The sequence below is a fragment of the Lissotriton helveticus genome, chromosome 8 (assembly GCF_964261635.1).
Source record: "Lissotriton helveticus chromosome 8, aLisHel1.1, whole genome shotgun sequence".
Lineage (NCBI taxonomy): Eukaryota > Metazoa > Chordata > Amphibia > Caudata > Salamandridae > Lissotriton > Lissotriton helveticus.
Genome location: NC_136069.1, coordinates 1,504,246,338 through 1,504,261,736, shown reverse-complemented (window position 1 = coordinate 1,504,261,736; position 15,399 = coordinate 1,504,246,338). Strand labels below are relative to the sequence as shown.

The following is a 15,399-nucleotide window of genomic DNA, read 5'->3' as shown; positions in this document are numbered from 1 at the left end:
AGGCTCGGCAGCCATCTAGACATCTGGGAGGGGCTAGGGAGGTGTGCTTGCGTGTATCTCCCAACTTATTTTTTAACCAGAATCCCCTGCAACCCTCTATTTTAGCTACAAACAAAATCCTGTTTTCCTCCCATTTCTGTATGGGAAAGTTGTGGAATCACCAGGCTTGCACAAATTTCCGACCACCCAGTCTTCCCCCAGGTCTCCCGTAAAAAATGCTACCTCACTTGTGTGTGTGGGCCAAGTGCCTGCGACAGGGAAGGCCCCAAAATGTATTGTTGAGGCCTCAGAATGATTGATCACAAAAGGACCTGGTTTTGCAAGGGGGTCACCTGCGCTTTTGGTCCCGGGCTCAGCAACCATCTAAGAAAACCAACCAAGCCCAGACATTTCTGAAAACTAGACACCCGGGGGAGTCCAGGTAAGTGTGGCGTGCGTGGATAAACCAACGTTTTCCCAACCAGAATCCCCTGCACACCTAGAATTTAGCTAAAAAATATAATCACATTTATCTCACATTTTTGTCTGGGATGACCGTGCCAGCACAAATTGCCTAACACCCAGCGTTCCCCTCCATCTCCTGAGTAAAATTATGCCTCACTCTGCATTGGACACCCACTCAAGTGAGGTATAATTTTTATCGGGAGACCACGGGGAACGCTGGGTGGTAGAACATTTGTGCTGGCGTAGTGATCATAGACAGAAATGTAAGGAAAATTCGATTTTTTTAAGCAAAATTTGAGGTTTGCAGGGGATTCTGGGTAAGGAACCTTTGAGGAATTCATGCAAGCCCGGGACTCTCACCGATTTCTATCTTTCAGAAACATCTGGTTTTGGTAGGTTTCCCTACTCGGCTGCCAAGCCCAGGACTAAAAACGCGGGTGACTCACTCGCAAAACCAGGTCTTTTTGTGATCGATAATTTTCAAGTCTCCCAGTAAATTTTGGATTGTTTCCTGTAGGCCTACCCACACAAGTGAGGTGCTATTCTTATCAGGAGACTTGGGAGAATGCTGGGTGGGTGGAAGTTTATGGCTGTCCGCAGATTCCAGAACATTCCATCAGAGAAATGTGAGGACATTTATTTTGGGGGGGACAAAGTTTGTTTGCAAGGGATTTTTGGTAACAGAACCTGGTGAGAGACACACAAGTCACCCCATCCTGGATTTCCCGGGGTGTCTATTTTTGAAAAATATGCAGGTTTGCTGGGTTACTCTAGATGCCAGCTGAGCTAAGGCCCAAAATTTACACCTAGACACATTGCAAAAAAGGGTCCGTTTCCTATGGAAAATGTGATGCATACACATTGAGTTTTGAGCCGTTTCCTGCCGTGGGCACTAGGCTTACCCACACAAGTAAGACACCATTTTTATCGGGAGACTTGGGGGAATGCTGGGTGGGTGGAAATGTGTTGCTTCCCATAGACTCCAGAACCTTCCATCACAGAAATGTGAGGAAAATGTGTTTCTATTGACAAAGTTTGAGGTTTGCAAGAGATTTTGGGTAACATAAGCTGGTGAGAGTCACACATGTCACACCATCCTGGATTCCCCTGGGTATCTAGTTTTCAAACATGTACCAGTGTGCTAGGTTTCTCTAGGTACCGGCTAAGCTAGGGCTCAAAATCCACAGCTAGGCACATTGCAAAACAGGGGTCAGTTTTCAGTGGAAAAATATGATGTATCCATATTGCGTTTTGACCAGTTTCCTGTCGCGGACACTAGGCCTACCCACACATGTGCGTTATTGTTTTTATCAGGACACTTAGGGGAACACAGAATAGTAGAACAAGTGTTATTACCAGTTGTCTTTCTATGTACTTCTGCCTTAAATATGCAAGACAGTGTGCAAAAAAAGACATTTTGAAAAATGCCCTCTAATTCATATTCTACTATGGCTAGCCACAAATTCAGAAATAAGCAAATATGCAAATAACCACTGCTTCTAAACTCTAGAGCTTGATCCCATTTTGGAAATCCATAGGTTTCCTTGATCCCTATTTTTCACTCTTTATCTTTTACCAAATGAATTGCTGTATCCCGGTACACAATGAAAAACATTTGCAAGGTGCAGCTCAGTTATGGACTCTGGCTACAAGCCCTATATATCCCTGCAATCAGAAGGGCTACGCGGTATATTGCTTTAAAAAATCTGCTATAGTTAGAAGAAGATACAGGTGAAAATGTAGGCACAATTGGCTGTTTTTTTCAATTCAATTTCAATATTTCTTTTATTTAATCTGTTACTTTCTATAGGTAAACCTTGAAAGATCTACACAAATGACCCCTTGATGAATTAGGAATTTTAATTACCTTTCAGAAATGTACAGCTTTATGGGATCCATTCTTGGTTTCACACCCATTTCTGCCGCTAACTGGAAGGAGGTTGAAAGCACAAAAAATAGGAAAAATACGCTATGTCGTAGTAAAATGCCAAAACTGTGTAGAAAATTTAGTTTTTCTGTCAAATAACTGCCTGTTCCTAAAAGTTGGGGAAATTGTGAATTTAGCACTGCAACCCCTTGGTTGATGCCATTTGCAGGGAAAACAACAGACTTCTGCAGCACTTTTTTTCCCCAAAACCCCCAAATTTTAATGCATTTTGCCTAATTTGCTCAGCTCCCTCCTGGGGAATCCACAAACCCTGGGTACCTTTAGAATCATCATCATGTTGGAAGAAAAGGACACACATTTAGCATGGATACCTTATGTGCACAAAACGTTATGGGTGCCTAAGCGCAAACTATCCCAAACAACCAAAAAAAGGCTTAGCAAGGGGGTGGGGCCATGGGAGGCCAGGCAGCGAAAAGGTTAAATCCTTAAAAATTGTGCAATTTAAGGAGGGTTAACTTCTTTGAATGTTGATCGACAATACCGACAAACATTGTAAACTGCTAACTGATGCTACATTTGCACTTTTTGTCCTCTGTTCTAGTTGACCTGGTGATTGGTTTTGGTCCCCATAAACAGGGGGCACATTATCAGATAGCTAGTGATTTATAGTTCGTAAAGGCTGCCTGCCATGAATTTAACAATTTCATTAACAAAATCTGTACAACTTTACTAATACAAGAGTGCCATCTACTGTTTGAAATGGTAAATCAGATTGGATGCTTATTATGGATGACATTATTTACTTTGCGATTCACTTTAAAAAAGAAGGCGGCCTGCAGGGTAGCATGGCAGATAAACAGCACAACACCTGTTTATCTCAATAATCAGAGAAGAGCAAGCTCCCTGGTAGAAGCTCAACCAATTAGGCAATGTTTTACAATAGGAATCACAAAGATCAGAGTTTCATTTCCCATGAGTGGATATTTTTTAAGAGGAGAGGCTCAGAAGAATGTTCTTAGAGGATGGTTAATGGATCCATCAATGCGACGCGAGCACAGAAATATTCAAACTTTAGTGTGATCCCTCAACTCCACCTTTTTATTACAAAAGAAGCTTCAAGCCGCGGTGTCCAGAGCCTAGTTATAGGAGAATTTAGGTTTTGATCAGTTTGCCCATTTTCTACGTATACTTACTTTCCCCTTTTTGCAGAAGTCCTTATTAAGCTCCAATAGTCCAGCAGAAGAGTGATGTTTATCATTCTAGACTGGCCCTACCATGCTTGTATCTAGATCTGCTTCTCCTGTTACAGAGACCACACCAGGCTGTGCAGGCATAGCTCCTCTGCAGAACCCCTGGCTAGATCCTACGCCAAAGCCTGCTATTGAAAACCCTGATCGTTTTAGATTAATCCTTAATATTACGTTTTTTTATTTTTTATTACAATTGAGTATTCCTTAGTAATAAGGTTTTATTGAGAAATTGCACACTTCCTTCCAAAAGTAATTTAATGTTTTTATAGAAATAAAACCTTTTTGTTTTTTCTAAACTCTCTTTTAAAGAAGAGGTCTGTATTCACATTTTGGTGCCAGAAACAAAATCTCAGATACTATCTGGACAACGCTAAAGAGATTGGAAAGTGAAACACAAGTGCCAAAACCATCAAAGGTGTGAAACCACTAAGAAACCATGCAGAACATAGTGGGTAGTGCAATATGCTAGTATATTGCTGGTAGAAGGGCAACATATTCCTTGTCGGTTAGCTATAACCCTATTCCACGCAAATCAAAGCAGCTACTGTTGCTTTAATTGTGAGTGATGCCCAGCTGCATGCATTTGCACCAAGCACTAAAGCTGGGATTTTGACTCCAGAATAAATGAACAAATAGGTCAAGTTTCACAGTTAAAATTGCTTAGCTAACCGTTTTCACAGTTTCACTCTATTTTGCTGGTTTGTCTATTCCAAATATCTGGAATGAAGTGGCATTCTGTTCTATGGTCATGAATCTGAAAGCAGTGAAAGGGTTAATTCGCTAAGATATGGGAGTCAAAGGGGGTACAACATACAGGGGCATCTTGTGGAATTTCAGCACACCAACCGATGCCAAGAATGCCACTGGTACTACTGTATCAAGGGTTAAAACGTCTCAATATTTAGAGTAGTTCTCAAAAGTTCCATAATTTAATTCCCAATATCTCTTTTACATTTTCTGAAATAAACAAAACGTCTTTCTTGTAGGGAGTATTTATAGAGTGGGTGGTGAGGAGTTTGTTGTGCTTGGTCTCTGCTGCCGTCGGCTGTTGGACGTCGCGCGAGCTACCTCCCTGGTGCTGCGCACGTCCAACGGCCGACGGGGCCGCACCCGTTTCTTCGATCGTTCAGCACTGGCGCTGAACGTTCGAAGCAGCAAACAGGTTAAACGGGTGCTATTTGTACATTGTTTTTATATGTAGTTTAAATGTGTTTGGGTTGCTTTCGGTATTCCATGAGTAGTCACAACCTTTATAAGTCCATCACTGATTCTTTCTTTCATTTCTTTATTCACTCAACATCCTCCTTCCTTTGAAACAATGGCATTTTGTATATTTATACTGAATGATCTTCTTGTCCCGTGCAGCGCATTTTGCCGCGATGGAGGGCCATCTTCATTGTTTGAAGTTCTTGGTCAGTAAAGGGATTAGCATCACTCACACCCTGAGGTCCACCAATCACCACGGAGAAACCCCCAAAGACCTGGCTGGGCGCTTCTACAAGAACAACATTGTACAGTACATAGAAGGAGTGGAATATGAGCGGGACCACCCAGAAGAACACACAAGTAGGTGGTGACAACTTCTCTCCTTCTCAATCTAAGCGTGAAATCATAAGTCATGTTCTCTTTGCTTTGTCCTTTGTGTCCGGGAGGGTCCTGGAAGTACTTTTAAATCAGACGGTAGAGTTTTTTAATCCTAAATATCATGCATGTTATACCCCTTACATGTTTTCTATAACCTCATCAAATACTCTTCAGGACCATGAGTAATCACTACCTTTGTGTATTTTTATAAAAATTATAATATGTTTGTAGGAAAGTTCTTAAGCCCCACTCTGGTCTGGTGACATGACTGAAATTAATATTGTTCATGTTATAATTGTTCATCTTACAGGCTTTGGAAAAGCCTGCTGGGATCCTGACTTGTAACCTGAAATATAAACACTTATTTGTGCAGCAGTACTGTTGACTCAATTAGTTGTATTATTACCTGCTATGACATTTCTAATTTTGTTTGGCTTATGATCATCTTTACTGGAATATGCGTTTATGTTTAGAATAGCGCACTGCATGGGACAATGTGTTGTCAAAATGTTGTGGCTGGGAAGGTGATAGCATCTACTAAAGAAGCATTTGCAATGCAATCAGTCTCGCCATTGGGACCTTATATGTATTAAGCTATGCAGCACATTAGCCTGGGTGCTGAAACATCTACTGCTCTTTAACATGGAGGAAAAGTAATGCAAAAAATTGACCCGCACCAAGGTTTATATACAAGTACTAAATTATCAGATTTCTATATTTCACAAGTGTTATCGATGTTCAGAAGAAAACTTCCCACAAATAAGAATCTCAAAAGTAGTTGATTGAAGATTTTCCAATTTTCTTTATTCAATGTTTCAATTAAAAATAACAGAATTGTTTGTTGCAACTGAATAAAGAAAATTGGAAAATCTTCAATCAACTACTTTTGAGATTCTTATTTGTGGGAAGTTTTCTTCTGAACATTGATAACACTTGTGAAATATAGAAATCTGATAATTTAGTACTTGTATATAAACCTTGGTGCGGGTCAATTTTTTGCGATATATGTTTCATTGACTGTTTAGCCACTATCAGGGGGTGTATATGGGTCACATCCTCGACCGTGTCGCACAAGGAATCTTTTTGCTAGATAGGCATTACTAATAGTGAAAATTTGTGCCGGTCATTATAGCTCTGACCCTTGATCGTTTTTAGGAAAAGTAATGCACCAACCTGTGTGACACACTAGTTGTGGGAACACATGGAGAGAAATATTGCTTTTCAGCTGGAAATTGTATAGTCCAAAGCTCCGGTTTTAATATCATGGCCTTCGGTGGTCATATCACTCAAAATACAAGATTTGAAAAAAATATTAATGTATACGGGTGCTTGTGGAGGAAAATGTCTATGGACTGGAATCTAGAGAATGCTAAAGTAATTCTGGTATTGCACTGACTTCTGCTGGTCGTTTTCAATCAAGAAAGTTAAATAGAGGCAGTTGCCAGAAACATTTTGAAAAAGAAAGTCCCTCAATAAAGTAATTCTGGTATTTTACTGACCTCTGCTGGTCGTTTTCTATCAAGCCAGTTAAATAGAGGCAATTGAACAGAAAAAAAGGACCTAAGCGGAAGCAGACAAGTCCTAGGGCTGACCTCCAGAGCCCACAAAGTACATACACATATAAGTATATACTAAAGTATATACAAGAGGTCTCAAATGCTTGATCTAAAAATAAAACGACGTGGTCAAAGGAAAAATCATTTGTAAAAGTTAGTGCATGTGCTTTTAGTGAAGTCTATTGTCCAGAGACCCACCTGTGAGTGCTGTAGAGTAGGAAAAGAAAGTTACCTTCATTCTGTCAAGTCTTTCTGGACCTCGGTCGCTCATGCACTATCTGGTGACGTCCAGGTTGCTCAATGGCTGCTCAGGAATTTTCCTGAGTTGATGACAACAAGTAAGTAAGATGAGGGTCTTCGCTCATCTCGTTTGGTTGGTTCTTGCGATTATGGTTCAATGTAGCTGGAGCACTCTGTAGATTGAGACCAATTAAGCCTTGGGAACCTTGGCTTGACTTTAAAGAGGCTCTCAGTGAAGAAGTCCTGTGAAAACAAAAATACTCCAGGAGGATATGTGCTCTAGCGGAAGCCGAGGACTGATCTATAAAATATCAAAGTATCACACAATACTGGCTCACCCTGAATGCTAGTCCAAGCTTCTATCATGCAGCAGACTAGACAGGGCCACTTTGAGCGCACCGGCACATATTTTAAGAATAGCTCTCAACTTCTTACACCTCTGGAGCAGATAATCTGGGACACAGAGAGCTATAAGGCACTGTATCCAAGAACTGATGCTGAACTTTCAGTGACCAGATCAGTTCGATGACTCTGACCTCGCTCGCTCTCGTTCCTGGTGACTAAATGAATGAATAGAGCAGTCCTTTTCTGGGCGAACCATGGACTTTCCGATTAAACTAAATGTGAGAAGGAGAACTTTCAATAAATGAGAAATGCATATAACGGAGAAGAGGCACAGCTTCATCGGTTTTCAAACAGGATAAATGGGCTACAGCAAAGTACACTTTTTGTGGTTCTCTGGGCTTTGTCACATCCTAGAGGAACTAAAAAGAAGTCTCATACCGTGTCGAGTCTAAATTATTGTTTAGTCAGACATTTTGGCAACTTCTTTGATCCCTTCACTGAAGGGAATTCTCTCTAACACATCAAGGGTCCCCTCTCCTTCCATCAGAGCAGGCATTAGCATGCCTTCCCAGGTAATAAAGATGGGGTGGCCTTAGTTTAAGCACTAGCACACACACTGCTGGTTGATTATAAATATACCATACTAGGGAAAAAGTATATCAAAGAGTCATATTTTTGCATGTTTTTTTTTAATGAAAATCTCAATTAGATTTCCTATGAATAAGAAGGTGTGGTGCTCTGAAGTTTGGTGTCACTTTAGCATCCTAGTTACCCCCTGTGGTGATCCTAGCTATATTGTCAATCTCAGAACTCACAAGCCCTATACGTGCATGCCACTCTGTCTTTCTTGTTTTATTTTTTGATTCATAAAATAAAAAATTTACATATTTAAAGAAATCCTTTTAAAGTTGCCTATTGTAAGACGTTTTAAAAAAAAGTCTCGTGGGGTTTGAACCATGTGACTGTCCAACCCCATATGAATTTAAACAAGTACCCTCATCATTAGCAGGGATCCATTCCTGATGTTCCACATCATGGTTTTCCCTCCGTTCTCTTCTTTCCTGGAGCTGTAGTTTAAATTCCCACAAATAAGGCACAGCCTTTTTTTCACTCCACCCCCCCATGCAAGGGCAAAACAATCTACAAGAAAGGTCACTTAATAAACGTGTGCTTTTTGGACAAGCAAAGACTCCATCAGGAATGTAGCCTACAAATATTCTACAGATGTTTCCCTCTCCTATATAAATTATCCAGACACTTCCAATGCTTGTTCCCTCCAACTTTACCAATTCTTTCCTGATCACCAACCCCGTCAAAGTTCTTGAAAAGTAGTTTCACTCCAACTTAAAAATCACATTGATCTTCATACCATTTGCACGACCAGTCTGCCCTCTGACCAATACAAGGGCATATAAATTTAGCCTGGATGGTGCTCGATAAGGCTGTGCTTCAGACAGTAAACCATTATGTGAAGCAAGTAGGGGGGAGGAGTTGGCCTAACGGCTAGGGCGCTCGACCTCGGACCTGGGTTCGAGTCTCGGTAACGACGCTCCTGTGATTCTGGGCAAATCACTTAATCTCCCCGTGCCTAAAATGAATGTGTGTCCGTCCTCATGTAACGTAACTGATGCTATGTAAAGCGCTCTGATACCCGATTCGGTTCGGGTCTAGTTCGCACTTGTAGGAAACCGGCTATTTCTGGTAGGCTAAGGCTGTTGCCAAAGCCAGGCAGAAACCACCCTTCCAGTCAGGGCAAGGAAGTCACACGCCAAGATAACCCCTGCTCACCCTCTAGGTAGCTTGGCACGAGCAGTCTAGGCTAAACTCGGAGGCGATGTGTAAAGCATTTGCGTCAGCGCACAACAGCAACAACATACTAGGTACACCACAAAAGAGACTCCACACAAGGTTATATTAAAATAACTTTTGTATTGTCAAAATATATCAGATAGAAATTACACATGTACATTGTGCCAACTGGCACGGCAATATTCACAAGGGATTATTTACAAGACAGGGCCACATGGGCCACTGTCTGAATCAACACTTTGCAGGTATAGAAATACTTGTCCGTAATTAGAATAAAAGTATATAAACTTCACTGTAACACAAAGTAACAGTTATAGATCACACCCAGTAACTACTGGGAACAAGTAAGTACCACCTACGCAACCCTACCCCTTAGGAGACTGTCACGCAGGGGACCAGGACCTCACTGGGACCACCTGTACTAAAAAGAACAACCCCCTAAGTATCACACAGCATTTAGGGGTCTAAGAAAGAACACATTACCCATGATGTATGAAACACATTCAGAGGAGTAGTAAAGGAAAACCACCTAAGTAGCACACAGCGTTTTAGGGGTCTAAGAAAGGACACATTACCCATGATGCATAAATATACATTCAGAGGAGTAGTAAAGAGAAACACATAATGCATAAACCTACACATTCAGCGGTGTTAAGAATAAAGCACATGATGCAATAAAATTACATTCAGAGGTACCAGAATAATACAGTAGCGCAATAGTCACATGATGTCTAAAAACATTCAGAGGTGCAGGAATAAGACATGATGCAAGAAATCACATTCAGAGGTGCAAGAACCATACAATTGCGCAAAACCTACATAAGCCACCACCTGTGGCAGTCCCTAGGCCAACTGGCCTTGTTGGGGCTAGAACGCCCTGAGTCTCAATGTCAGGAGCCTAAACGCTGCAGGGGCCCACTACTTGCTGGGCCCCTGGGAACACTCACAAGGGCCTAAACGTTGCAGCTGGCACTAAGTGCTACGCAGCTGTGAAGGCCTGGCACCACTGTGCCCTCGCTGTCCCACACAGGGACTCTCTCCTGGAATTGCGCCTAAACGGTGCAACTGCCCACTAATTGCTGGGCCGCTGGAGAATCATAAAAACTGCGCCAGGGCCCTCACTGGCCCTCAGGCGCAAACTGCGCCACGCGGGAGCCACACAGGCTCTACAAACATCTACATCCCCGTTGGAGCCACACAGGCTCTGGCAGGACACTGCACAATGTTGGAGCCACCCAGGCTCTGGGCATCCCATGCCCCACATGTAGCCACACAGGCTCTGCACCCACGGTGGGGCGACCCACTGCCATTCGGGGCCGCCCTGTCTCAGTGCCTCGAAGCGGCACCAACATGCAGCAGTGCGGGCCCTCAAGAACCCCTCGCGGGCTCTGTAATCCCGGTGGGGCGACCCACTGCCATTCGGGGCCGCCCTTACTCGGTGCCTCGACCGGCACCGCACGGAGCTTCCTCCCCCGCAGCCCTTCACTCACCGGCTCTTCTGTGCGGCGGGGGCGGGCTCCGGCGGCATCTGCGGAGCTCCTGCTCCACGCAGACTCTCCTCGCTTTCCCCGGTCCCCCGTCTCGGGACCGGGACCCAGGGTGGAGCCAGCAAGGCTCCCGGAGTCAGTCTCCTCTCGCGGGGGCGAAGGCGGGGCTCTCCCGATCACATGGGAGCCTCGCTGCTCCCGCGCTGGACTTCTCTCTCTCGGCAGGGCTCCCTCGGCACACGGGAGCCCTGTCAGCTGGCCGCCACGTTTCTCTGGGGCTCCCTCAGCCGAGAGGAGCCCCCGTCCATCGCCGCCATCTCCCGCCCTTCCTTTCTTCTTCCCGCCGACTGCGGGGGCGGGACTTCCGGCCGGCCGCGACATGATTGGCCGGCCGGTCAGTCACTTCCAGGGCAGCGCGGCGGCCCGATCCTTAGGCAGGCAGGCGGGGGCTGATTCCTCCTCCGGGCCAGATGCCTTAGCGAAAATAAAGCGCTCCTAAGCGCTATTGTCCCAGCGAAGCGCTCACAGGAGCTAAAGAGGAAAAACACAGCGCTCCCAGCGCTAGAAGGGCAATACAGCGCTCTCTCAGCGCTAGATGCAGATAAAGCGCTCCCTCAGCGCTACAGGGACAAGTCCAGCCAAGTCCTTCAGGGGTTACAGCAAAGTCCCTCCAGGGTAAAGCGAAGTCCCCCATCCTTCCAGGACAGGCAGAGGGGTCCCCCAGAAGTCCAGGCATCCAGGGGCTGGGCAGCGCCCGCCCCTGGTAGATTCCAGTCCGAAGTAAGAACAAGACAAGAACAAATTGGAAGGGAACACAGCCCCTTCTTATACACAGAAAAGGCTTTGAAGTCTTTTGAAGTCTTTGTGTAAGCGAGCCCTAAGCCCTGGGTGTATCTGGTTTCCCTCCCCTGTCAGCCTCAGGTCAGAGGTGACAGGGGGCCATCCGGAGGGAGAGGCAGCAGGGTGGGCTGACAGGCACCGCCTGGTACCACCAGAGGTCTTCCCTCCCATCCGTGACAGCAGATGGGGGCCTTTCATCTATGGCTGACTCAGACCCCCTCCTACTCACCAGACGGTCCATCTACCAGCAGGCCCAGGCATGCCTGGGCCAGGCCCATCAGCCAATCACGCGCCAGCAGACTCACTACACAATTATGCCAACTTCTAAAAGTAGCGCTTCTAGACTAGACACAGCCATGCCGCATATACCATTCTGCAGCATTCATTCTCACGAGTTTACACATATCAAACTCGACCCTGCACTCCCCATGCATCAGGAATCTACCATGGGCATACATATTCCCCATTCATTCCTATGGGAGGGCAGGTCACTCACCATCCCTACACAGAGAGCACACGCACTTTACACTGTACCACAGTAAAAAAGTGCGCAGAGGCCTAAAATCACCAATCCAGGTTCCAAAAACAGGCTAGGAAAAAGCAAAAAGTCACGGGGTGAACCTGCCCAAAGGACCGGGTCCAACAGCGCTATATAAAACTCTGCAAAAAAAAAAAAAATGTAGCCTACGGGTGTTTTAACTGGCTCGAAGGAAATCAATGGCGCCCTGCCCTTCTGCAACATAGAGACGCAACCCTTTAAGATGCAGTAAATCCACTTCAAAGACAGATACATTTCTGCCTCCTGGTCTTCCTTGACTTCTCGTCTACCTTTGAAGATGTCGACAGCCAGGCTTTGTGTTACATCCTTATTCCTGCATAGACATCTTTGACACCATCTAAAACGGTTCATATAATTTCTCTCAAACAGACAAATGAGCACTTCCAAATCACCCTTAATCTTAAAAAGATTCAGAGTTTCTCAAGACTGCTTCCTCACTTGAGTTATTTATCGGCTGTACATGTAAATGTAAATGTAAATGTAGTTGAGCTTATATAGCGCACAGCTACCCGCAGTGGGTTTCCCGGCGCTTGCTTAGGGAACCCTTCCTGGTATTCCCCTGTGAGATAGCAGGGTATCCACAAGGTGAAAGTCAGGCATCCCGCCGCGAGGGGCCGTTGTGGAGCCACCTTAGTGTTGCTTGCTGAACGTCACACTTGACCCATATATTCATATATGTAAATGGGAGGAAACCACAGGGTATATCCTCCAATTGAACTATCATGACAAAGATGTCCAAAAGGAAAAAGAAGGAAAGAATGACACCTGTCATAACACCTCAATTATCCTGTGCTAAAGAAAAGGTCCCACCTAGGCGGTTAAATCTGGAAAAGTGTGCCTTAAAGGACGAAAGACCTCACCTACCCAGGGTGGTATGCTTCATCATCGGGCTCCTCCTCACACTTATGTAACAGGACATCAGTGTGGGCTTCTACCCTATAATCAGAGAAGCTCTTAGTGATGGTGCAAAGAACTGAGTACCAAATGACTTGATATTGGCGGGGTAAATAAAAAGTAAAGAGAGGGGAAAAAGATAAGGGGTACAACTACCTCTGTGTGGACCAAGTGTCATTTAATAAAAAGTACCTAGTGGGTAGGGTTAAAAAGAATAGGGGAATTAATTATTCTGTATTTGTTATGGAGGTCAGCAGGTTCATCCCTATTTCATTCACCAATAGGGTGCCATGGGCTTTCATCAGGACCAGCCCTCTCTGATTATGAACCTATTTAGTGCTATGGCAGATGTCATTATTCCTTTCTTTTTCCCTTTGGGAATCTACATGCTGCAGCCTCTGGGTGGGGTGGGGGTGGGGTGGAAGGAGGGGGTGTGAGGAGTAAGGGCAGGCTAACTTCAGGTGGGGGAGCATCATATTCTGCCCTCGATAGAAACACAAAATGTGGAAAGAGGCTCGAGTGTTGCTGTAGACAAAGCCTCGTGTGATTTTACCCGGCGGATTTACTGCCCAAAACAATTGGATTCAGTGTACGAACACCTGGGAAAACCAGGTGCGTGAGTACTGGCCCAGCCAGCCCTATACAGTGATTGTGCTCATAATCATAAATAAATTTACCACAGGGGCTGCCCTCTCTGAAAAATTAAAAAGTTCTCATGTCACTTCATTACAAACCATTCAAGTGTGTATATTTTGTGCACCATTGTTGCCAGAACAATGCTACTGCCCTTATCGTAATTTGTAAACGTTCATGAATGTCACCTGGATTCTGCGGTATGTATTCCCAGGTCTCTCTAAAATACTCTACCTCCTGCAGTTAGGTCTGCACTATAGCTTAACTTGATCTGAAGACTGAATAAACAAGTCTTGAATATACAACCTGGCTCCTGGTGTCTTTCCACTGAGGACACAACAATAGCAATATTCGCAAAATAAAAATAAAATACATATAGAGGCCCAATGCAGTTATAGCATGAGATTCACTCCCTCTGGATATAAAAGGGCTGCATTCTCTTCCGGTTTACAGGAGAGCTGTTTGTAGCATTTTCACAAGCAGACTACTGACATACATGCACTGAACAAGGTCAACAGGAGTGGTGAATGCAAGGTGGGATATCACTGATAACTAGTAGAGTTTCAAACCCATAGCAAGTACATCTTTAGGTCGAATGCAAAGAGAGAGGGAGTGACACTACTGGGCCAAAATATGCATTCTAAGAAGTTGGCTAAAAAGCTTCATGCTTTCAAGCATTTCTGATGGACATTCATCAGAAAATGCAAGAAGTCTTGGGCTTACTTTTCTGCTGCAGTGTTTGGGTGTGTTTTCTCCCAAGAACTTTTTAAAATAGTTTATGCAAAGACAGTTTTTGAATCTATTAAAATATATAGATTCTTCGGGAAATTCAAAGAATCTGTCATCAAATGTGAATTGACTGCCTATCAATTGTCAATATGTTTAAAGAAAGCTCTGTCTCTTCTACCTGACAGTTCATCACATGTCCGAATTTGCCTCTTCCAAGGAGATTTTCATGTAGTATGACTGGGAGTTTCCTAGAAAAAGTTTGGATAGGAAATAAAATGTTAAACTGTTTATACATTCTCAGATCCTCTCATCAGAGCTATACTCTGATAATATAGAGTTTACAGTTTTAGAAATCAGAGCTAATGCTAAGGTTACAACTACTTTAAAGATTGAGAAAGCAGAGTAATTAATTAGTTTACACCACAGGGTATGCTGATTGCTGTATCCTTGCTTCGATTTTAGGATGTCTACAGAAGGTACATTTATATACAGCCAGTCTAAATTAAATGTATTTACATTGTCAGTGGCTGTCTTGAAAATCCGGATCATATATTGTGTTCCACTAGGCTAGATCTGAAAGCTTAAGCCTCAGATAACACTCAGGAATGTTCCCTCATAAAAGTTAAGTTGAAAGGACATTATAGTTACAATGTTAAAATTGAAAATGACTGAAATTTGCCAATTGTAATTGACACTCATTCCTGAAGCTTCAATTGAAATCTTCCCAGGTGACACAATGAATGCGCAAAGTATTGCATGGTCACATCTATTAAAAACAGAAGGCATCCCACAATGTCACATGGGGCCTTGAAACTCTACCAGATGTGACATATATTTCATGATGAGTAGCTAAAGGAAACATAACAGGAGCAGCTAAGCATCACCAATATGCCCTGTAGTTTTTGCACACTCTCAAACAATGTGTTTTGGACTTGGCCTTCTCATGTTTTCTGAATTTGTTTTTGTTGGTATTATGACTGTGAACGTTACCAGTGATAACGTACTTGTGTTGACTCCCTTAAACATTGTAAAATTGGCCTGCACCAGATTGCCACATTTGACTTACTTGTAAGTCCCTATAAAAGTGGTACAGCAAGTATTCACGATCTGTAAATTAAATAGTAGTAGTGGGGCTGCATTA

The 15,399-nt window shown here is 43.7% G+C and overlaps 1 protein-coding gene across 3 annotated transcripts in view; it reads left to right on the top strand.

The window, feature by feature from the left end:
- Positions 1-15,399, top strand: part of ANKRD42 (ankyrin repeat domain 42) — a 322,945-nt gene that overhangs the window by 214,126 nt on the left and 93,420 nt on the right. For all 3 annotated transcript variants that reach the window (XM_078656238.1, XM_078656237.1, XM_078656239.1), the window contains exon 6: positions 4,948-5,148. In XM_078656238.1, coding sequence (XP_078512364.1) covers positions 4,948-5,148 — 201 coding nt within the window. The remainder of the gene's footprint in view (positions 1-4,947; positions 5,149-15,399) is intronic.